General features: G+C 36.8%; 1 protein-coding gene across 14 annotated transcripts in view; it reads left to right on the top strand.

Moving 5' to 3' along the window:
* ANAPC10 (anaphase promoting complex subunit 10) overlaps positions 1-18,019 on the top strand; it is a 37,896-nt gene extending 19,877 nt beyond the window's left edge. For 4 of the 14 annotated variants that reach the window (XM_082315159.1, XM_082315158.1, XM_082315154.1 and 1 more), the window contains exon 5: positions 17,692-18,019. In XM_082315159.1, the coding sequence (XP_082171285.1) occupies positions 17,692-17,922 (231 nt within the window). In that variant the 3' untranslated portion in view covers positions 17,923-18,019. Of the gene's footprint in view, positions 1-3,924; positions 4,065-4,691; positions 4,784-7,359; positions 7,492-10,475; positions 10,534-13,059; positions 13,159-17,691 lie in introns of those variants that run through there. The other 10 variants (XR_014228500.1, XR_014228503.1, XR_014228504.1 and 7 more) reach the window with 10 other exon arrangements.
* Positions 18,020-24,035: the final 6,016 nt, after the last annotated feature.

The following is a 24,035-nucleotide window of genomic DNA, read 5'->3' as shown; positions in this document are numbered from 1 at the left end:
GCTAAAGTCCTTCTACTAGTATAATTGCCAGTGGCAAATAATGTCAGTATATGCTTGCCAGTATAGAAATGATGCTTTTGGTTATCTATCTAAAAAAATATTACAGACTGACTTCACTTGTGGGTTGGTGGTTTTTTGGTTTTTTTTTTTTTTTATTCCTGCCCCCTCAACTGTGCTTAAGATCATGTCATATGACCACAGAACTATATACGTGTGTCTTTTCCTTCAGTGAAGTAATTGCAAAAGTGTATGTCTTCTTTTTACTCTTATCAATATGGCAATGGGGTAGTTCTTAGGTATAGGTTATCTTAATTTCTTTTTCAGATTAAAGCATAATGCTTTTCCACCCGGGTGTGTTCTTCTATGTTAAACAGCAAATTACTTACGAGTTTATATTACTGTTTTTATAACTTCTTCTGAACAAATGTGCTACAATCCATTGCAGAAATTAGGTCAACAGGTTGTTTGGGTACAGAATTAGATTTTTTTGAATGCCTACACTCTGAATTTCCATACAGTGTTAATTGCTGTAACAACATCACGCATCTCTCTGTTTTCCTTGCTTGTAAAGATTTGAAGGGAAGCTCTGGTAACAATTTTAGTTGCATGTGTCCCCAAGGGGAAATTGCTGGGTGGATTGTCAGTTAGGTTTTTTTCTTGGATGTTTGAAGAGGCTTCTGGTCACATAAGGCTTCAAGATTTGAGCTAAGGAAAGCTGAAAATCTTTGCTTGCTTTGTTTGCCTGCTGTATCATTTATTGGCTTTTGGGGAAGTGTGGGGGGAAACGATGAGTATTCTGGGAGGAATCCTGACCTTACCAGTTATTTAGCAGAGGAAGAAGGTAGGTACCATTGAAGAAACTGTGTGGAATAAGGGACTCTTCTTTAATCTCTAGGGAGCAGCATGCTAGGGAGGAGATCTTGCAGAAGTGCTTTCTGATATCAGCAGACCTGTATTTGAAAGGGAAATGGTGTTTTTCTGTAGTAAAGGGCCCTGCATACTGCATGGAAATTGTTAAATAGAGGGCTGTTTACCTATCTCCTTTTTCTTTCCCCCTACCACATTCTACAGCCATGCTCTTTCCCATCCTTGAAGTTCCCCAGACCTGAGAAATCCAAAGTTATCTGCTCTGGGTTTGGATCCCATATGTAAAAGAACATCGTGGGAGTCCAATACTGAATGCCAGCATCTTCCTTGAAAGATTTAAAACCGAGTTCTTTTGTGTCAAAGGTGATAGTAAGACGCTGCTCACTCACTCCTGCTTTTCTCTTTCCAGAGAGGTTGCTACCCAGTTGGAAATATCTTGCAGTGGCATTTGAGCTATTTTTTTCCACAAACCGTGGATCAGGATTGGGAGGATAAAGTCAGTGAATTATAAATAATCAGGTTTGATTTACCTAATTGTCTTCACAGACTTAATTGTGGAAAGTAATCCTCAGAGGGAGTACTAGATAATTTCAAACAATGAGAAGTGCTAAATACGTGCAGAAATGTCAAATCAAAGATAGATTCTGATTGCTCTGGATGCTACTATTAACACAATGTTAAAATCCTTCAAAGAGGAAAGCCAGCAGTTGACATTTAATTTGGGTTAAGCATAAGAAAAGAAGATATAAAAGGAATGGGAACTTTCTAGGATACCAAAGAACTGAGAAAGTCTTGTGCCAGCGTCTCAACTGGTGCTGGTCAACTGGCGCACCACACCTTATTTTCTGTTTCACTTAAACAACTTGTAGGCAACAGCAGCTGGGAACATCCTATGACTATCCTAACCACTCTTCTTTAACAGTTTAGCAATGGGGTGTGGGGACGAAGTGGCCCTAATATAGAAGAAATTAGGAGCCAATTGGTCTGCCGCTTATTATTTTCTGGCTAGGTGTGGCTTCTGTGTTGATGTCTTTATTTGTGTCAGTACAAATTCAATCAGATTTAACTATTTGTAGTAGGTATTGTATCAGGTGCTGCTACTAAGTAAGATTTCAAAAAAACCAAACCCAAACAAAACCCCAAAACAAATCCATAAATGCAGTGCCATGCTTTATGTCAGGCCAGCACCAAAACAAACACCCAAAAATTTCCATAAATTCACAAGTAGTGTTAGCATGCATCAACAGTAGTAAGAATATATTATGCTGTATCTCTAAAAATTAAAAGACAGACTTTTTCTTCAGGTAAAAGTAGATAAACAAATGTATATCATGTAGGTACATGAGGGGATTTTATCATTACAATCATCCTTTTTTTTTTTTCTTTTAAATTCCTGAAGCTTAACATTTTAGTGGAAAACTGAGATTATTCACAGTGTCATAAAGAAAGTAGTTATGGACAGGAATGCTGTTCACATGACAAGTTAAAGCAATCCTTGAGGTTCAGAAGAAAATGCCACCTGGCAAGTGATAGGCATCTAGAACAAATACAGAGTTCTTGAGCAAGAGATTCAGTTGCTTCAGAGCTATCATCATGACAGTCCTTTCTAGAGTTAGGTCTGGCTCCCTTGATTGCTGAAATGTTATTTTGGTCAGGGATCACGTGTCTGCTAGGAGCTTTGATGAGAACACTGCTAGACAGTGTCTATAGAATCATAGAATCATTTAGGTTGGAAAAGACCTCTAAGATCATCAAGTCCAACCGTTAACCTAGCACTGCCCAGTCCACCACTAAACCGTGTCCCTAAGCACCACATCTACACCTCTTTTCTTTGCTAAGTTTTCTGGGGTGGGGGGCAGAAATGAAATGTGGTTTTATCCTGTTCCTTATCTCGAGTAGTGCATGGAAATGTTTCTGTAGATCTGAAGTATAATTTATTTCTTTCTGAGGACTGTTCTCTGTCTTATTCTGTCATAAGATAACAGAGATCATGCATTTGAATCAGAAAAACCCTTCTCAGGGTTTTCCCATTTTCTGCAGGAACACACAGGACAGGGTGGAATGAGAGTGATAATGTAGCATATGTGTCTGACTTGAGGACCCATGCTCTCTAGCCTTCTTCATCCAATTCCTAAACTAGGTTTATCTCACAGTCCTATTTTATTTCAGAATGAATTCTGGAGCGTTTTATGTCTCATATTAAAGGAATGTTAACAAATACAGTTTTTATTGAGGCTTTTTATGATTGCTGTTCTCAGTCGCAGTCTTTGAGTGAACCATGAGAGTCTAGCCCCTAATACTTATTATGCTCCTTTCTTAAAAATTTTTTTGATCCTCTGTATCTGTCAGAGGTCAAATTCAACTGTGTGTATGAAGGATTTTTTGGATAATTCTACTAGCTCTGTTTGAAGAGGTCTCTGTTGTGATTATGATGGTCAACATGTTTAATGGAGAGGTTTTCATAAACTGGCTTTGGGTAAATCCAGCACTGCTGGGATAAGAACTTCTATTGTGGAATTATTAGGCTTTCTTATTATTTATACTGTCTGTCATGAGGAGATAAAGATTTACTCGCATAGCAGAATTAAATTAAGCAGAGGAGCATATGTACCCGCAGGACTTTAAGGTATAGAGCAAGTCACATACATTTGTAATCCAATTCCATCAGCTTGTTATTGACTTCATATCTCTAAGCAGTAAGATGATATCCAACAGTAGCTCTAGATGTAGGACTTAATAGGCCTATTGGTAAGCAAGTTTTCAATTATGTCATTCTTGTGGGTTTTTTTGTTTGTTTTTTTTTTTTTTTTCTTTTTCCACTGCCCCTCATTCTTCAGGAGCATACATGTAATTTTATTTTGATTCTCATACAGTTTATGCTGAAGAGCTGATATTCTTACATCTGTTGAATGTAGCATTAAGACTATTCCAGACTGCTGTTTATAGTAGACATGCTGTTGCAGTAAGGTAGTCGTTAGGCCAACACTGTATGTGTCCATCTTTTTGAACTGTATGTTCTTTGCGTGAATGATGACTCGAGGAATCTTTGACTCCTAGAAAGAAGTCAAGAAATAGAATTCATCCAGGTTGAGAGAAGCAGAGTCCAGAGTCTGACCTCCACATTAAACAATGAAACATAGCCTTGCATTTTTCTGGACACAATTACATATGGATTTGTAAGAAAGCACAAGCGAAAGGTAAAAACTGTACTGCATTTGCTCCAGTACATTAAAGAACAAGAAATTGTGTGTAGATGTAAAATTAAATGCTTCCATTGGGCAACAGTCCTGATTCCAGCTTTGCGAATTTATGGAAGTGTATTCTGGCTCATATAAAACTACCCAGCTGAACCTCTGACAGATATACTCCTATTTCTTCTCTTTTAAAGTTCATTCATATGAAAATATATCTCCAGTGAGACATGTTTATGAATTTGGGATCTTTCTCAGATGAGACATTGCATTACATTTTAAATTTACACAAATAGTTTTCACAACAGTCTCTTGCATTTGTTTCCAATGAGTAAATATTCCTTGAGTTGAGCATTACATCTGCTCTGGATCCTGTGAAATGTTACTCTGCTTTTGCTTATTGAAATCTGGCATGCTGTAACGAACTTGAGTAATGCTACAGTTTATCAGGTTTTGCCCCACTTGCCTTCACTAATTCTTTTTTTTAATGGAGTGCTTATCTGGATGCAAAAATGTTTTACTTGTCTGTATGCTATACTAAGGCAAGATTTGGGGATTGTTTACATAGGCTTAGGGTCTTTAAATTCCTTGATTTTAGGAGAGTCAACGCTCTTTCATTCCTTCCTTCCTCAGAAACAAGTAATTCCTGTGGAACCAGGAGAAACACTTTCACTTAACACCAGTGGTTTTTGTGTCTTACAAAGCAACAACTTGTCTTCTTGCTGGTAAAGAATAAGTAGGATTTTTTTAATTTGGTAGCACTCAAGTATAATTTATTGCAGTCTTCTTCTAACAGTTAAAGTCACTCAGGAACTGCATGTTTGTGTAACAGATAAAATGTTAGAGCCATGTAGTTTTGTGGGCCTGTCTTCTGGTAGAAGATCAGAATTCTAGTTCTCTTCAATGTGTAGTAAGAGCCCTTTTCAGTGAGGGGAGTGTTTTTCTTTTGGTTTAGATATACTTTCTTCTCCTCACCTATCAAGGGTGCTTGAGAGCTAGCAGCTGTCTGCTACTACCACTATTGACTTTTTAAAATCTCGTAATATTCCTATTTTCTTATATTTATTCATTTTGCATATTAATTTTCTGAAGCAGTCCAGCATTCGCTGGGATGCAAAGTGCAAGGCGTGAAGTGTAATCACTAGGCTATCTCTGCTAAGTTATTCAAGATGATTTGATATAGGATTAACTCAGTGTGGCTCGTTTTCAGACACTTAAATCTTCACTATTCATTGCATAATCTGATTTTTTTCAAATACTTTCTTTGTATAATTTAACTGTAGCTATGTCTAGACATATTTCCTGGATATGGCTAAACAATTTTGAAGGTAAATCATGAGCTGATTTTTTTTGCACATTCACACAAACATAATATCATTCCATTATATACATTAGAACAAATGGGAACTGCAGACATCGGAAGTACAGTTTTCATCCATTTTGCAAACCTCTGCACCTTTGTAAGATTAGTTATTTTCCAGTAGTGTTTTCAGTCATTAACTTCTATTTGCAATAAATTTATGCAGTGCATCCATACAGTGCTTTTATATTGTTTCTGCTTGTACCCAGCAGTTCTGGTTTGGAAAAATTGATAGAACCTCTTCCTTTATGCTCTTTTATGTCCTGGTTTCTGATATCTTAATTCTATTTGCCTTAAGGTTATCTTGTATAAGGCCATCACTTAACAAGTAACTATTGTAGGATTTTCTTTTAAAGCACTTGTTTCTTTGCTTACAGGAAATTCTGCTTATTCTCTCCTTTCTTGTGGGATTCTGTAGTTTTCTGTTACCTTTCATAAAAGGCAGCTGTCAATATTAATGCCTTGTCCTGTTCTTCGGTCAGCAGTCCAATTTGTAATTTACATTAACCTGAACTTCAGAGGGTTTTTTTTAATATATTTTCAGACTTCTTTGCTGTAGCACGCTCCACTGCTCTTGTTCAGTCTGTTTTCTGTTCTCTTTGTATAGCGGTCTGCTCTTTCACTTTCTGCTATCCTACTTCCTGGCTACCCCTACCTCTCTTCAGTAGATGGTTCAAGTGCTACTGTCTTCCCTGAGAGCAGCCTGACTCACTTGGAAATCGTAGGAGATGATGTCCTTAGTTTGGATGGATGCTGCTTTGAAGAGGGACTAAGGTTTCTAGATCTTAGTACAGGAATTGAAAAATCCTAGGGCTTTTCAGTGCTTTTGGTGGGGCGGGGAAGAACTCAAATTCATGACTAAGATAAGAATTTAAATAAAAGGGCTAGTAATGTGTCATCTTAAGTAATTTTTAAGAACTTTGTGCCCCATTTCCTTTGTTATGAAAACCTTAGTCCACACACTTAACCAGGTGGTTTTGATAGTTCTGTCACTATTTTGTGTTGCGACTAGAAAGTTTAAATGCAGATAGTGCCATTTGTTGGAATGAACTTGGGAAATTTTAGGGTGTTTTGTTTTGTTGTGTTTGAGACTTTTTTTTTTTTCTTCCCGTAAAGCAGTCTCCGTGTTTCTTTCCTGTCATCAGGTAAAAGTTACTGGAAGGGTTTTCAAAGAAACAGTTCTATGAATCCCATTTGCCATGTTTATGCCATCACTTGCTCCATTTTTACAACAGTTGATCCTTAGATCGAGTTAGAGAATCTTCTGTTTCTATTCTGTATTGTCACACAGCATACCAAAAATTACTTGTATCAGTTGGTCAACATCTGCCAGACTCCTACTTAGTAGGATACGTACCTGGTACCTTGTGTATATGGGGCCTCCTCCTTAGTTAGTTGTCTGTGAAATGAAAAAACATTGCAGTGAGATAAGCTTTTAGGATTTGAAGTGCTTCCCAAAAGGTACAAAATGTTTGATTTCACTAAATGAGATTTGCACGTCTCTCTAATGTGCAGTGTTGGCTATGTATTTTCTAGTAATTTTTTGTTTTTTAAATGTACTGTCTCCTTTCTCCCATCTGCATCTATAATACTCTGAGCTACAGATAATTTTAGTTGGATAGTACCCTGTTTTTTAAGAAAATAATAATAAATAAATGAAGAAAACCCTCATCCCTCTTTCAGAATGCTGGAATTTTGGAAAGTTTAAAGACTTGCAGCAAACCATAGCTTTTCTACCATTCATTTTTAGGACCAGACTGTCCAGATGCAGTCTGTTCCAGTATGTCTGCAACTTAGACTTTAAACAACTTAGGTACCAGAAGTAGGCAAACTGAAGCAGAAAGTTTGTTTTGGGCTGCATTACCTATTTTTGACACTGTCAGCCAGGCCACCACTCTAGAGCATAAGCTCAAGAATTTTTTTTTGTTGTTGCTTTTTCAGCTTCAGCATACTATCTGCCAAGCCCAAGGGAAGTAACTGAGATTCACATTGGAGCCAAGTCCCTGTAGGTCTGAAGGATTTCCCCTGATACCAGGAGTCTTCTCAAAGCTTAATAGCAGTGCACCTGCAAAGGTATGGCGTTCCTGTCTATTGTGACAGCTGGTTAATGAGACGTAGGTCCCAGCAGGAGAATGCTAATGAGCTTAGGATATGTTTGCCTTCCCTTCCTCTACTCTTGACTGATCCTTAGATGAATTATGAAAACCATTTTTCATTAAATCAGGGATCCAAAATTTCACAGCTGTTATGACTGATTTCAGTTAGAGGCAGTATTTCTTCTGGAGCAACAGTTCCTGTTAAGATGGAATCTGTTTTAGCTGAAACCAAACTAAACTTAGATGACTTCCTGCTGTGGGTTGAAGGTTTGCTTTGGAGTTTTAGGCCTTGTTTCCATACATGCACATAGGAAACTCCATGCTAGACTGCATTGTCACTCTATATTTGCTGATTTGATCACTCTGCTTTCCAAAGGGACAGGGAGAAGGTTTTTAAATTTTTCTTAAGTTCCAGAGGATAGGATGGTTGTCACTGAAAACATACACAGACAGGCAGTCCTTCTCTAATGAGATTTAATTTATGGATGTGTCAAGCATAAACTCTATTATGTAAAAGTTCAAATGACCTCATTCAACAAAAAAATAGGATTTTAAATATGTGGGACTTGAGAGCAAACTGTCCAAGCCTATTTAACATTTTTGGCTTTCTCTGAAACATTATATACATCTTGAGACATATACTTTTGTAATTAATTTTGAGCTGCCTATGCATTGTCCCTCACAAAAAAAGTGTATATGGCACAACAAATGTGAAAACAGTGTTCCTTTCTTTCCAGAGAGACTTTCCTAGCAAACAATCTGTGACAAATTCCTGATGGTTTTTGCAGATACATTTTTATAGAATGAAGAGTTGTTTTCAGCCAAATTCTAGAGTATCAAGTATTCAAAGATCGTTGTCTGTTTTTGTTTTTTTTTTTTCTTTTTCTTTCCCTTTGCCTGCTCTTTTTCTGGCACCCAGAGTTAAGCAGACAACATTTTCTAAAATTACAATTGAGTAAGACAGTTTTGGCTGACAAATCCACAGTAGCTGAGCATTTGGCAGGCTATTTATTTGTCTCTCAGGCTGCGCGTACCTGACTGTGCAAGTGTTACCGGCAAGTCCTGTGAGCAGATGCAGTAGCGTGAGTGTGATGGGCAGGGTGGTGGTTGCTTAAGTACCACGGACAGGGGCCCCTCCACACGTGTCCAGGCCATCGGCGTATCAACCTGTGGGTCTTCCACCAAAGTGACTTCATCTGTCAGGAGTTTTTTTATGTGGGCAGTTCAGCACAGCCTTGACCTTTTTGCAGGCATCAGTACTGATGATTCTTTATCACTTAATGCTTTGAAACAGATGTTTTTTCTGTGAGTCCATGTCATAAAATTCTTGGTGTTCCACAGCATGTGCAATTGTACCCTATTTTCTCCCATTTGACAATAGTCTTATGTGTGTACTTACTCACCAGAGACTCCCCTCATGTCTAAGACTTAATCGTTGTCCTCTTATATGCTCCTTATCTGATTTCAGAAGATTTCAAAGACAAACTATGAGGGCAATAATAATGCAAAACCTGACTTTCCCTGTTTAACATTTCACGGATTAAATTTCAATGCTGTATTCTTCCAAAGTTTATTCCTGTTGTAGTATTGAAATTCTGTCTGAATCAATGAAGTATATCTGGGAAGAGATTGCATTGTTTTATCAGCAGAATCCTTGCTTTTTTACCGTATGGGGAAATTCTAATTGGGACACCTCATTCTAAAGAGTATCAAAACGGACCAGTCACTGAAACCATTTCACGAGTTGGCTGGTGAATCACTTCTGCTAAATGAAATTTAGGTTACATAGCTCAATTGACCTAATCTGCTTACTTCAGAAACATGCCTGTATCTGTGATCTACAAGGTGGCAATGTGATATAACCCACTGACATTGTCCAACATGTTGAGCTGCTTATGTAATCCAAACATGAAATTTGGAAAGGCAGTATAAGAATCTCTGTTTGAGCATCAGATGCTAATCCTTGGCCCACCATGCAAGAAGGATATGGCTTGCTGGTTACCCACACTGGGAACTATCAATGCATTTTTGCAGAGTAGCTTTTTACTTACAGTAACTGTGATTCTTGGAGGTGTTGTAGTTTAGCTGCTATGATTGAACCTGCATTGTTTTAAGAAACTATAGGAATTTAGGTGTTAAATCATAAGGAAATACGAATGGGTCAAGGTTGTTTTTTATGTAGGGGACCACTAGGCAATATAGGACTTATACATGACACTGTTTTGAGGAATTCCAGTTCTTCAAGCATATTTTTGTGTCACTGAGGTGATGCCCAAAGAGGATGCCCACTGGCAATTCTGTATCACAGTTTCTGTTGGATAGCCATGACAAACTCACTGATGCTCAAGTTGGCAATGATGGCAACAAGCTGGGGGCGGGGGGGGGGCACGGTTTGCATAAATTTCCAATCAGACTTCAGACAGGTTTGTCAGTAGTGGTTGGTTGTTTTTGTTGGGTTGGTTTTTTTTTTTTTTTTTGCATTTTATCAGTGATCTATCTGCAGATCTCCATCCATCCAGTTGCACGTCTCGTGTAAAAACTACTTGCAAGTTTTCAGTGATACTTGTGTAGAAGCATTATATTTTTAGTTCCAAGCATTACACTAGCCTCCAATTTAATGGTTTTATGCTATTTACCAAGTACTGTTTTTCAAAAAATAATCTTCAAAAAAGGTTTGAATCCTTTTTGCACCTCAGTCCGTTGCTCTTTCACAACTTGTCAAGTGTGTTTAAAACTTAGCTGATCATATTTTAAAGGATGAGATCCTCATAGTGGGATAACATTGTCTTAGCTGATTCCTTCCCCATCAGAGGCTATAACTCCAGTTTTTAGATGTCTGCCTTTTACCAGGAGTTCACAGTGAAAGATCCTTAAGATGATGGTGAGCTGCTTTTGCTTGACATAATAAAGCCCAAGTGTTGCTTTACAGAGCATTTTCTAAAGCATATTTAATTTTTGCAGGACTTCTTACCACTTCATTCAACAGTCCAGAAATGAGTGAAATGAAGACAAGCTATGGGTAATTCTGGACATATATACCCTGTCACTTACAAACAGCTTAATTGCATAAACTGAATTGGCACACTTGATGCATTTGATTATTCATATGGGTACAAATGATTCCAAGAGAAACTCGGCAAGATGTGTTGAAAACAAATCTGTGCAAAATGAAGTCAAATTTAGTGCATTCATGAAAATTTGGCCTAATATATTTTTTTCATTTTTCATAGTGTTTCCCTGTTATGTTGAGCTGATTGAGCCCTTCTCTAGTCTATTTTCAGGGTCTCTGTGGTCTAGTTGACTTCTGTGCTACTTCTAGGCTCAGATACATATTCTGTGACAAATATTTATTTTGGTAATCTATATTAGTAAACTTTATTTACTCTTTCTAGCTTGGCTTGTGTATTTAGTTGTCTTTATTTTAATCAGACACAACTTTCTAACACCTGGGCATTGGTTAATTTTTACTGTTTTAATCTTGAGCAGAATAGTCTGAAGAAGGAGATTCTATAAAAGTTTTTGCAAGGATCTTTTGGACCTTTCTCTTTTTCAACCTCCCTAGTCTTCCCAAAAGTTATTTCTTACAGCTCATTTGAACAAAAAGCTTATATATGATAGGAATTTTTAGTATTTGCAGGCTTCACTGCCTAATATAGCTTATTCTGTAACTAGTCTCCTGTCTGCCCAAATCCATAGTTGAATCTTCCTGTGGGATGGACTGTGCTTCTCTAGGCTCTTCAGGAACTCCTATTTGGAAGAATGGAAAACTTCTCTTACCTAATGGACTGAAGTTAGATTTCTTGACCGTTTAAGTAGGTGACTGATTAAGACCACAGAGCCACCTCCTTAGGTGGTCGTTGCTTCGTTAGAGCAAAGAAGTGTGCTTTTCACAGTGGGTCCTTTGAGCATGTTTCTGTGTTTCTTGTTAAGCTGCTAATGTGGTGTCCCTCCTTTGACTCACTTGGAACTTGCAAAGTTTCTTTTGGACATGCTTCATTTTTCTGCTGGAACTGGTGCATCACTGCTATTAACTGGTTCTCTTCCTTCCTAAGTGAAGTGATGGCTGAAGCCCAAGCTCTGCTACTTCATGTGTTGACAGTTCCAATACTTGGAATTATGCAGAGGTCTACTGATTCTGAATCCTGGTAGCTGGATGGTATGAGATGGCAGTTACGGAAAGAGAATTTTGGAAATTTAGCCAGCCTTATTTCTCCTTGCCAGTTGTTGTGAAAACATATTTGGATAGCTGTAAAAAAACAATGGCTAAGCAGGGAAAAGCCTTTCCCATATTTGTTCAGTCAGCTTGGAGAAAGTCTGTGTATTGATAAATACTTCATTTTGGAAAATAGCGTTTATTTCCTCTGGAACTTAGTTTTATAATCTTCTGCTTGGAAGAATACATTATTTGTTGAGAACACCTACTTTGAAAATCTTAGGGTTTTTTATACGACTGTATGGTAAGAACTAGTTAAGCACGTAGAAAGGTGAAATTATATTTGTGAAGAAGAGTCTAGCCACTACTTTTAATTTCAAAGGTGGCTAAGTCGCTAAAATAAAAAGAAGCAGCTTTAACAGTTTTACGAGAAAAGTAGGAGGAGTAAAATCAAATGCTGTTTGGTTTCACAGCCTGTTTTAGAAATATGTGTTGCCATTTGGATCTAGTAGTACAGATGATTAAATGGAGATGTGATGAGGTACCAACATCTCAGAATCATGTTGTACCATGCTGAAACTAGGATGGCAGCAGTAATTCTCAGCTTTCTGTCAGTACATGTGTGCAGAAGAGGATTTCTTTTCTCCAGGGGAAGAAAACAGGCTGCTTTTTCTTCCTATATATGCACAGAAAAACTTATTCCCCTGCAATCTGGGAGCCCTGTCTAGCATACATTCTGGGATGTGTTTGCAATGACCCTGAATATGAAACCACTTACAGTGTTTTTCTTCCTTTCTGTACCTTCACAAAAGATATCTTCATAGGGCAACAAAAATCATGTATTGTTTCACTGTAAATATAGCAAACAACTTGGGTTGGGTTTACAAGCCTAGTAGAAGTAGCAGTTTGAGTTATATGCCACTTTGAAGACACCACAGAATTTAAGCAGAATATCACCAAGTATGGAAAAGAGGTCAACGGTCAATTTAAGAAGGATTAAGTATAATAGAAAAGCCTTCTTTGGATAAATAATTTCCTATCCTATAAGGAGGCCAGCAATACCAGTGTAGAACAAGCTGCCTCTTTAAGAGCTCTGGTCTTGTGTTCAGTCATCTTTCTGAAGTGTAGCCTCAAGTTGCTTTGGCCTTGACTTTTTTTTTTTTTTTTTTTAAATTTTGTGTCATTTGCCTCTTCTATGGTGTAGAACACCCATTAGTTGCAATAGTAGCCTTGCCAAATGTGTATGGAATTCTGTAGAACCTCTGGACTATACAATAAAGTGAAGAAACAGGCTATTAAATTGGCTGGAGAGGAGATTTCCATTGAGAATGTTATTTCTGCTTTGGCTTTCAAAATAACATGGATTACTGGAGTGGGAGTATATGTCCATAGGTAAAGCTGTAGCACGCAGAGGACAGGAAAAATAAGAAAGCAATGGAGAGAAAGCAGGAGAAGAGATAGATAAGAGTATATAACAGCAGCAAAGGACAGGTGAGTGATTTTTCTATTTCAATTTTTATCCCTTTTTTCCTTTATTTTTACTTTCTTACTCTTCTTCTTTACCAATTTTCGCAGAATTTATAGTATTAGAAGCAAATTTTAAAAACAAACAGACAAACAAGAAAACCAACCAAAAAAAACCCAAACCAAAACAAAAAAACCTAGGCTTTTAGTATATTATATGTAAGATTAGTCTAGAGCCGCAGGAACTGTCCTGAGTTACTAATATTGAACTTGCATTGATTCTTTCCTTTGTTTCCCTCTTTTTAACCTTTTCTGGTAAAACATATAGCAGAAAGAAACTTCCAATTTTTAATGTCACTCAGGTAACTAATAATATAGCTGATTTTTTAAAACTTTCCTGGAAGCCAGTTAACTGTGACTGATTCTTAATGACCTACATAGGAGGAAAAAATACAGGAGGAAACTTAATCTCATAGTGGACTTACGCTGTAGAGTTGGGGTGAAACGTATATATACATACATATGTATATACGGTGGCTAGTGCTTTTAAAGAACAGGGTTGACAGCAAAGTCAACTGAAATGGATTTAAAGTATAATATTTACTATAGGTAGAGCTGCTAGTGCCACCTGTGCTCAAGGTTGCATGACCCTTTCCATTTTAAGGCTTAACTCTTAGTTACTTTATAACTTTTGCCAAAGTTCAGTTCAGACAGATTTTTCCATGCCAGATGTCTGCTTTGGGGTGAATTTTTTTGAAAGTTTCAGCCGAAGCAGTTCTGTTCCAAGAATAAGGCTAGTGAAAAGTATGCTATTTTGCTTGTGTGAGAATATTCTGGTGTCCTTCTTTGATGCTCCAGTGCCCCCAAGCTCTGAAGCAAGGATTTGAAATTTGGCAATAGTTCAGCCTTTGTGTTGAGGATGTGCCTTTTGCCTCCCTGTAAAAATCCACCCAAATTTCCAGACCAGTTTACAAGGCTTTGAAAGATTGCCATTTGCATGGGCTTAATAGGAATTTCTTAAAACTTCACAGTAAGTTTCCTTTAGATTCTCTTCACACTGGGAATGCTCCAGGCAGAGTAGAGCTGCATATTTCATCCCACTTCTAGGAATTGTAATGGCTGGATCTGGGTGCTGACACTGAACTAAGAGTGGGCAGCATTTTGTCTTGTACCACCACTGCCTGTTCCCATGTCTTGTTCCTTCTCCCTGGTAAAGCACCTGGGCCCTCTGGAAAAAGAAACTGTCTCAATTCATCTGAAAGAGCATGACAGATTTGGAGGAGAAGAATTTAGGAGCGTGTGTGTGTCTGGTTTGTACCATTCCTTTGGTCACAGAAAATGTGTGTATCATACTGGCAAAATACTACTTCCTTTTCTAGTGGATGTTCAGATAATAATCATTAGGCTTTGTTGTATTTAAACTTCAGTAGTTGAGTGGGTCTCAAGGCTTTAATCATTTTACTGAACTATGAAAAAAGTTAGACACACAAAATGCCACAGTACAGTAATGTGTTTATATTTATAATGTTATTTGGAGGGCAAAAATCAAGAGCTCACTTTTTTCAAACATTTAAGTCTAACTCAGACCTCTTGCACTTAATACATTGTAGTACAGCCTCCAGCTTCATCGCAAGTGTCACATGCTTTGTCCAAGAGGCAACTATTTGATTGGAATGGGGAAAGGGGTCTATTCTGAGGATGAGTCCAGGATTTGTACAGTAAAAGATGTGTATTCATCTGTTACAGCAGTTGGAACATGTGGAGCAAGTGAAGCAGAGATTTCAGGAATTTAAAAAAAAAAAAAAAAAAAGGCTTTGTGGCTAAGACAATTGAATGCTGCTTGATGAATTGTGTGGAATCTGTGCTTAGTCATGGGTTTTTTACATGATGCACTCAAATAACTGTTCCTAGGTGGCTGCTCATGCTCTGTGTTCTAGTGGCTGGTTTGAGAACTCTTATCAATTTGTAGAAATGGAGACACTTATAACTGCGAATTAACTCAGTGGGAGTTAAACCTCATGTAAAATACTGTATGTTACTAAGGACAGTAAAAATCAGGTTCAAAGTATGTGAAATTTGACATCTGGAACTAGGGAATATTTTAATCTAGTTAACCTAATGCCTCAGTTGCCTGTTTTACAGATGTAGAAATTACTTGTCCCATCTCTGTAGAAAGGCTGGTGAAGAAATTGGTTGCCTTTGTAGCAGGACTGAAAAATAACATGCTATAAATAAAGCATATGACCACCTCCTATTGATCAGGAATGAAATAAAGCATTGATAAATACGTAATCAAAAGTTTATTTATGTAATAAGACACAGGTATATTATTACATTAGTAAAATTACCTTTGCAACTCTTAACTTTCCAATGCTTACCTTTATGACCCTAATAATTCTCTCAATAAAAGACATGATTTTCTCTGTGAACTTAAGCAACATCCAACTTTCTTTTGTACAAATAGTCCAATTTTGCCAATGCCTTGGTAGCTCTCTTGGTTCTGGAGGTGGAGTCATTATTTCACTCTTCACAATGTCTTTCCCAATAAAGCATGCAAACCTGAACTGTATTGGATCTATATGAAACCAATGATGTCAACCTACAGAATGCGGTACTTTTTTTTTTTTTTTTCCCCCTGTAATAACTAATCCATTTCATAATGATCCAAGCTTAAAAATCCCAATATCATAGCTCTGGAACTTAAATTTTCCACTTTGAATCATCAGTCAAGATTTGTAAACTGTGAGGATAATATTAAAATGCAAGTTTAGTTAGCAGTAACCTCTTAATTCTCTTCTAAATCATGGTCACTTTACCTTACTACTAGTTGAATAAAATATTACTGATATCCTCATCCTTTCTGTTCACTGTGGAGATGGAAAGCATACTTGCTCAATCCGTTGACTACTACCTCACCATGACAAATTGCCCCTTTGTAAAACTGCTTCAACAGTACGTCATTTTTATCACTTTGTAAAGCCAACTGTTACCTGAGGTTTCCTATGTAAAAAAAGATTTTGTAGGTTTTTTTTGAAAGGGACAGGGTTACAACAAATAAGTGAATGTGTGTTTGTGGAAGTGTCTAGCTCCTGGAGTGAAAAGATTTGCTGCTAAGGTTTAGTGAATTTAACGCTTTGGAAATTATTTGTTGGAGAGTCTGCAGCAGTGGAGAGTTTTGGATTTGGGGTTTCTTTTTTCTCTTTCTTTTTTTTAAGGTGGTGGTGTGAGAGGTTTTTTTGTCTCTCTTTTTTTTGTGTGTGTCTCTCTTTTTTTTGTGTGTGTCTCTCTTTTTTTTGTGTGTGTCTCTCTTTTTTTTGGTGTGTGTCTCTCTTTTTTTTGGTGTGTGTCTCTTTTTTTTTTTTTTTTTTTTTTTAAAAAAAAAAAAAACAACAACAAACCTTGTTTCTTGGGTCATTCCCTCAGGGTGTTTGCTGCCTCTGAAACAGTAGATCTCAGATAGGTCTTTTGAAAGCTTCAGCAAAGGCAAGGTATTTGACAGGATGTTTGTCATGCAGTATTTTCAGGAGAAAGATGGGAATTTTTAGCTGCTCAAAGCGTAGGTCTTCCTTAGAGGAACTCAGCTGCTAAGAACAGCAGTCTTATTTGCTTAGCTGTGTGAAATCCACTTGCTTGTGGACAACTGTTTTGGGTTTTGTTTCCCCCCCCCCAAGACTTCCGTTTACTTGTGTGCTCTTCCATATGTGTTTTGAGCTGTGCTTTGAAGTTGGGCAACTAGCTTTAAACAAAAGCTGTTACCACACTTCTGCATAGCATCTAGCTTGATTTCAGCATGCTGATGTGTCAGTGATGTGGTTTAGAGTTAACGAAATGCAATTCTTTGCTTGCTTTGACATTGGTTTCTGTAGGATTAAAATTAAAAAGAAAAAAATACTCAAATTACACTTTGTTGTATAAAAGCCAAGTCAAAATGGACCTTAGAATGTGATTAAATGGCTGTGCAGCAATTATTAATTGGCCAGGCATCTGTCTTGACACATAGATGAGATGAAGTCCCTGAGTTATCCTGTATTTTTTCCTCTGTCAGCTTCCTCTTCCTCCTCCCCAGTCCCCCTAATAATCTAAGGAATTTCTGAAAGCCCAGACTTTGTGTGGATTTAGTTTCCTACATAATTCATTCTAGCATATTTTAGCTTAGAGTGCCTAGATAAAACAATTTAAGATGCATATTTTCTGTCATCTTTGAGCAGTGTACTTCAGTAACAAGATCCAAATAGTACTGCTTTGACTTTCTTAAATTTATATTCAAGTCTGTATTTTTTTGTATTGCTTTTTATTTTAAGGTTAAGGCACAAAATGAGGGGTAGATTCTGAAAGGCAAAAGCAAACACAACTGTAGTCAACAGAATTAATTTGTATCCAATTACACCAGCAGTAAATTAGCTATGAGTATTCAACTGTACTATTTCAAATTCATTTTGAAAAGTAACTAAAATCTGATTTGCAGGACTCTGCTCCATTAAACAGGTTTAGTATGTGATCAGTTATATTAGTATATTAACTGTTTCTGAATGTTTTGCTTTTTTGTCTTGTTTTTGGCAGCAACTTGAATTAGTGGAACCAAGTGGCTGGATTCATGTTCCTTTAACAGATACTCATAAGAAGCCTATTCGCACGTTTATGATTCAGATTGCTGTTCTAGCTAATCACCAAAATGGAAGAGACACTCACATGAGGCAAATCAAAGTGTACACCCCGGTGGAAGAGAGCTCTATTGGTAAATTTCCTAGATGTACAACAATTGATTTCATGATGTATCGCTCCATAAGATAAAATTTCTTAATGGGAAACAATAAAGGCATTTTTTGATGGCAGTATTGTCACTTAAGTATTCAAATACTTAAAGAGCAGGGTTTACTTCAGTGTAATTTTATCTTCATGTTTATACTTTGTATGATTTTGAAATAAAGATAATCTTGTGTTACAGTATATTGTAGTCTGTAATTTTGCATTACTTGTGCTTGGAGTCTTTGAGTGCTCTTGTACTGTCTAAGAGGGAAAAACGACGGGGCACTTTAAAGGAACGTATTTGTGACCAGGAATCAATAATTGATTTGATATAATACAGTTCTTTTTTTCAGGTGATTTCTTCCCCTAATGATGCATGGAAATAGTTTATTCTATAATGTTACTGTTCATTCCTTTACCTCAAAGTTGCTCTTTTTAAAGAGCATTCTTCTTGAACAGATATGGTTTAAAGACATTACCAGTAGTATTTTCCTGTCATTGCTTATGTTAATGTGTTGTACCCTTTTCTGTATAGGTTTTTTTCCTGCTTAATAACTGTTTGCATGGATTTAGCCTTCTTTGTAACTGTGAAGTAGATCATAGAATCATAGAATATCTCAACTTGGAAGGGATCCATAGGGATCATCAAGTCCAACTCCCTGCTCCTTGCAGGACTACCTAAAACTAAGCTATATGAGTAAGAGCATTGTCCAGATGCTCCTTGAACTCTGACAGGCTTGGTGGCATGACCACTTCCCTGGGGAGCCTGGTCCAGGGACTGATAATGAAATGAAGATGACAATGACATGAAGAAAACCGAACCTTTCCAAATTACTCAATATAGTGTATATATGTTAATATAGATATACTGAGTATAGATCATCTAAATGTGATAGCTGTTCAAAACAGGAGGAGAGTTAGGAATGTTCCAACATCGTACAATAACAGTAGGAATGAATCTGAAGCTCCAATGCAGCTTCTAAAGTACCGAGAGCTGAAGCGTATAACACAAGGTAATCTCAGACTCATAGCATGGAGTTTCTTTAACGTGTGTTTTAAAGAAAAGAACATTGCAAGAAAAATGTATGCTTCATCTACTTGCTATAAGTAGGAATATTTAACACCTCTACTAATGTCTCATAATCTAATTACTAGTTATTTCACCTTTTAAAAAGATTTTTAGAGAGACTGTTGAAATACAAGGGTTTCTTTTAAAATGTTCCGTACTGATCAAACCCATTCTTCCTCCTAGCACCATAAAAGTTGATGGTAAATCCAGACTAATCTCAGCCGAGGAAAACTTCTGACGCCCTTAACTGTGAGCAAGGAAAGGCTAGTAATAGTGGAGGCTCATCAAACAAAGATACTGCATCCTCCAGAGGAGAAAGAAGGTGAAATAGAGGAAAATGGGAAGGTTGTCAAAGAAGGATAAAGATTCAGCTGTTGAAATCCTTTATATACTTAATGAAGTAAGCTGTTGTTTACTGGGACATTTTTGTCCTCTGGCTGAATTCCACAGTCTTTAGGAGGGTAATTAAAATGGGCATTTCCTGATCATGAAGCTTGTAGAGAAGTCCATGACTAGCTCAAGTTCTCTATTTAAACGTGGATTCAATCATTTCAGGAGGACCTTAATAGTACTTTACCTTTCTGTGTAAAGGATGTATCAACACAGTTCCTGTTCAGCAGAAGCTGGTTGAACTCATGCTTTGCACCAAGTCTGTCAGTTCAGCGGATTTTATTATGTAGTGTCAAGGAGTTGTACATTCCTATACACTTATTTGAAGTAGAGTTTGTACTTTTGATGTACCGCTTCATATTTTTCTGTCAAAAAAAACCCCTAACAAAACAACAACAACAAAACACCAAACCAAACCAAACCAAACAAAAAAAAAAACAACCCCCCACAAAAAAAAGGATTTATCCAGTTCTTTTGTTGATAAGTTATTGATAGATTTTTAAGAAAGGAGATTATTAGGCATGCAATTTTCCTGTTTTTCTCCAGGAAGGTAAGATTGCAGTTATCCATCCTAGCTTTGTTGTCAAGTCATTGTTCCCCACTTAATGATTCTACCACAGATAATTCTGTGGTAGTTCTGAATTCTGGTTAGTAACACTTAAAATATTTTGATTCGAAGAAACTTTGAAGTATTCTTTTCTCTTATATGTCACTCTACATTGTTTATTACATACTTCAATAATATATGCATTTATTTTCTCATCAGTTCACAAAAGACCAGTCCTGGAAGTGGACACAAATACATTCTGCATGAACCATCTCCAAAAATGGTTCAGGTAGGAGTTCAAGGGTTCCATAAACTATTAAATGTGTCCAAGTTAAGGGCACGTATTTCAAAGCAGCACCCATTATCTTTAGGCTAATGAAGTCAAAGTAGTACTGCTCTATGACGAACATTATCCAGCAGACTAGGAACAGGCCTGTCAGTGCAGTCTTGTTCTGCTTGTTTCTGCCCTGCCTCAGTAGGCATCATTTTTTGGATCTTTAGAGAACTATTCCTGCTTTTATTGATTTTTCAGGGCTCCTGTGTCCATGCAGAATAGGTGTCCGTATTTGTCTCCAAAATTCAGAACTGTTATTCCTGACAGTGTAGTTGAATAAGCTGAAACCTAGCTTGACTACTTATCCTGCTACTCTGGAAATCACAGATGGTGTTCAACTGGTTTTAAGAACTTACGATACCTATGTTAAACTGGATGTTGTTAAGCTTTATTGTTGGGGAGGGAAACGGTACTTGCAAATTAAATGTAATGCAGTCTTCTTAGTAGATGTTAAGGTACGCAAAGCGTTTTAAACGTTAAGGCTGTAGTTGTACTTTATTCTTCTGTCAACAGCAGATCCAGTCTGAAGCTGCACATTCCAATATTTTGTTTCTACTTTATTGCCAGAAATTACCATCTCCATGGTTGAGCCTCTTCAGGAGCTTCCATGGATGTTCACTAAACTGCATCTGTGAAACACTTAGATCCTTGGTCCTTCCTTGGCCCTTTAAAATAAGTATATTCTTAGTATTGGGTGGAAGCAAGTAATCTGTGATAAGATCATGGGAGTGAACAGTGAGTCATGATGATGAGGGTGGGAGTAGATTAAAAGGGAGAATACAAGTAGTAACTTCTTCAGCTGCTGCTGGCAAAATACTATATGACCATGCCTGAAAGGCAGTATAAAAATGCAAACTCATTACTACAATTTGTGTCTCGCTCTTTGATATTCAGTGTTACTTGAAAACAAGTGCAGTGGCCATTCTAAATCCATCTTAAATCTTTTCTGTGTTGTTTTGTTACAATTGTAGGTACATTGCATTGGTATTTAACATCTCTGCAAGTATGTTTGTTTTTTAACGTTTTTGGTGCTTAGTCACATAAGGCTGCTGATTTTTAAGTGATGAGATCCTAGAGGATTGTGTCTGAAAATTAAAGCAAGTTACTGCCTTTGTCTATTAATATAGTACTTGGTATTTGAATTGGTATAAACAAACTCATCTGGAAACCATTGAAGGAAGTTACTACACTTACGTTGTGTTTAGCTGCTACTTTTTTTTTCTTGCTCATTTTTTTCAGACACACAATTGTCTTATCACTTGAAAGAGCAATTTTATGTGACTAAGCACCAAAATTGTTGAGCATACAGATTTTTCCAAAGACTGAGTTTGAGAAGAGAAAGTTCTTGAAATGTTAATTTAGTTAGAGCTTATATATTGCCTAGCCACATGCTGCTTTGGAAGGTGTCAACAAGTGCTGTAAATTACAGTTAACTGCTAATGTGTACTAGAGATCCAAAATTGCAAACCTAAAGAAAAGCCAGAATGAGTTACCTTTGCAGTGAAAATTCACAAAAATAAACATTCTTAGACTCGTGTATAAATACTGCTGATGGAATACTAGAACCATTTTGATGTTGACCATGAATTGCAGATTTTTACTGAAAACAGGAATAACATTTTAGCTTGATATACTTGTCTCTCATATTCACTTCCTGCTCAGTCCAAAAAAGAAATTTCCTTTGCATCATTTAACAATACCTTACATTCATAACTTTTTTTTTTTTTTTTATTTTTCCCCACTTGCACACTTTGGCTGCTGTTTGGAAGGAGACAAGTCCTAGGAATCTGTAGTCTTTAGTATGTCCAAGTTGTCAGCTTCTCGGTAGAAATGAATACAGAGCTATATCTCTAAAAAGCATAAAGTCAACAATTGACCTATTTACCCTACAAGGTGGTTTTACAAATGTTAAGTTCAGCGGATGTTAAGAAGAGACAGGTTGTCAACTTGTTGCCAGCTTAAAGCATACTTTTTTTAATGATGAGCAAACAAGACTGCTTCTTCAAAGTGATGAGGAAAAAATAATCAGATATTCATAAACGTGGCTTGCTAAGAATTATAACTCTGTGCCTAAACTTTAGGGTAGTTCTGTGAGTATTTTGGCTTGCTTCTCCAAATATGAAAGAGCAAGGTGTAGTGGTTAGAAGGACAACTGATCTTAAATAACTTTGATCCATGGAAAGAAGAGAGCTTTTATAAAACTTTAAAAATTTTACAAGGTGTATGCTCCGAAAAGCCTTTTTTGCTATTTGTCAAGTAGAAACATACAATCTCAGCATTGTTTTTAGCAAGCAGACTACTAACCGAAGATATTCAAAGTTTAGAATTGAATTCAAATCACTGACATGTCTGATCTAAAGGTTTTAGAGAGGGGAAGCGTGTGTATATTGGTATTCAATAATGGCCAATACTTTAGGCTAATAAAGGTTAAATGCTTCCTGAGTAACTGTTTTTACTGAAACAATGCTCTGAGCAGTATACTATAGGTATGTCCCTATGTGAAAGATGTTTCAGAGGCTTTGGCTGTTTTCCCTTACCCCAGATCACAAGACTTTCCCAGCAGACCTGTAAGTAATTTCCCAATTTATTTTTACAAACCTTGTCTATAAAGACAGATGCCTTCTTTACACTGGTGCTCTTCTCCAGCTGGGGACTAAGATTATAGTGGATGATTTTGTGTTATTATTGTAGCAGTATCAAAATGAGCTACTTTATCAAGTAGCAACTATCCAAGAAGCTGAACCAAGGGAGTTCAGAACTGTTTGTTTCTCATGCATTATAAAACTCTTTAGAGCTGTATGCTGAGAGTAATGCTATCAGGGAGAGGAGAGGTAGCCAGGAGGCCACCTTTATTCTGTGATGGCCTATTGTGGTCATACTTTGAAATATTTGATAATTTAATGTGAAAACCGGAGGGAACTACAAAGATATTTATAAAAGCTAGTAAGGCATGAACTTTCTGTTGTTGTTTAACAATGAATTATAGAAAAATTCCAAGTTAAGACTTGGAACACTATCTCTAAATCCTGCTTTGCTTTTTTGAAAATGCACTCTGGTAAGTGGATGAACACTTAATTTACTTGTTTTCTGTTAAAGTTGATGGAATAGTGCTCATTCATTTCAACAGAGTATTGGGTTAGGTCCTCTTGCATATTGAATTACAGTTACTTTTAAGTCTTAGGTTTCCAAATTTTTGTTGTAGTCTGACTAGTAGTGTTATTTCATGATGACTTTATCTCAATCTTTCAAATTTTGCAATTTTTACGTTTTCTTCACTTGCTAGTATTAAAGAAAAAGAGAATTGCAAGTTGCAACATGGCTGAAAAGTTGGCAGTTTTCTAACTTCAGGCAAGGTATAAAAGTATATCCTGAACTTTTATGTTTAATTGCAGTATCAAAAGCAGAATTATAGAGTAGATGAGAAATGAAAGGTAGGAATCATCTTGTTTTTAACATGTGCTGTGTGGATTTTTTTTTTGTTATTCCCCCTATAGCTGTAGCTGGAGCATTGTCCCTTGCTGTCAAAGCAGGCAGCAGTTGATAATCCTAAGTGGACTCACTGGAAAACTAGAGTACCATAAAAAGGGATAAATAGCAGACTATTAGTGTATTATCTGTGAATTGCTATGATTAGCTGTATTATATAGCAAATATCACTCCTTGATTACCAGACTGTGTTTTCCATACCTTTTGTTTTGTCATCTAAGATGTCATTGCTAAGTAGTCTTTCTCTTTTTTTTTTTCTTGTACGAGAAACATCTGATAAATATTGAGTAGTATAAGATTAAGGTAATATTGAAATAAATGAGAGACAAAAT

The sequence above is a fragment of the Platalea leucorodia genome, assembly GCF_965183815.1.
Source record: "Platalea leucorodia genome assembly, chromosome: 6".
Classification (NCBI taxonomy): Eukaryota; Metazoa; Chordata; class Aves; order Pelecaniformes; family Threskiornithidae; genus Platalea; species Platalea leucorodia.
The sequence above is the reverse complement of the archived record's forward strand: the minus strand, read 5'-3'. Positions and strand labels throughout refer to the sequence as shown.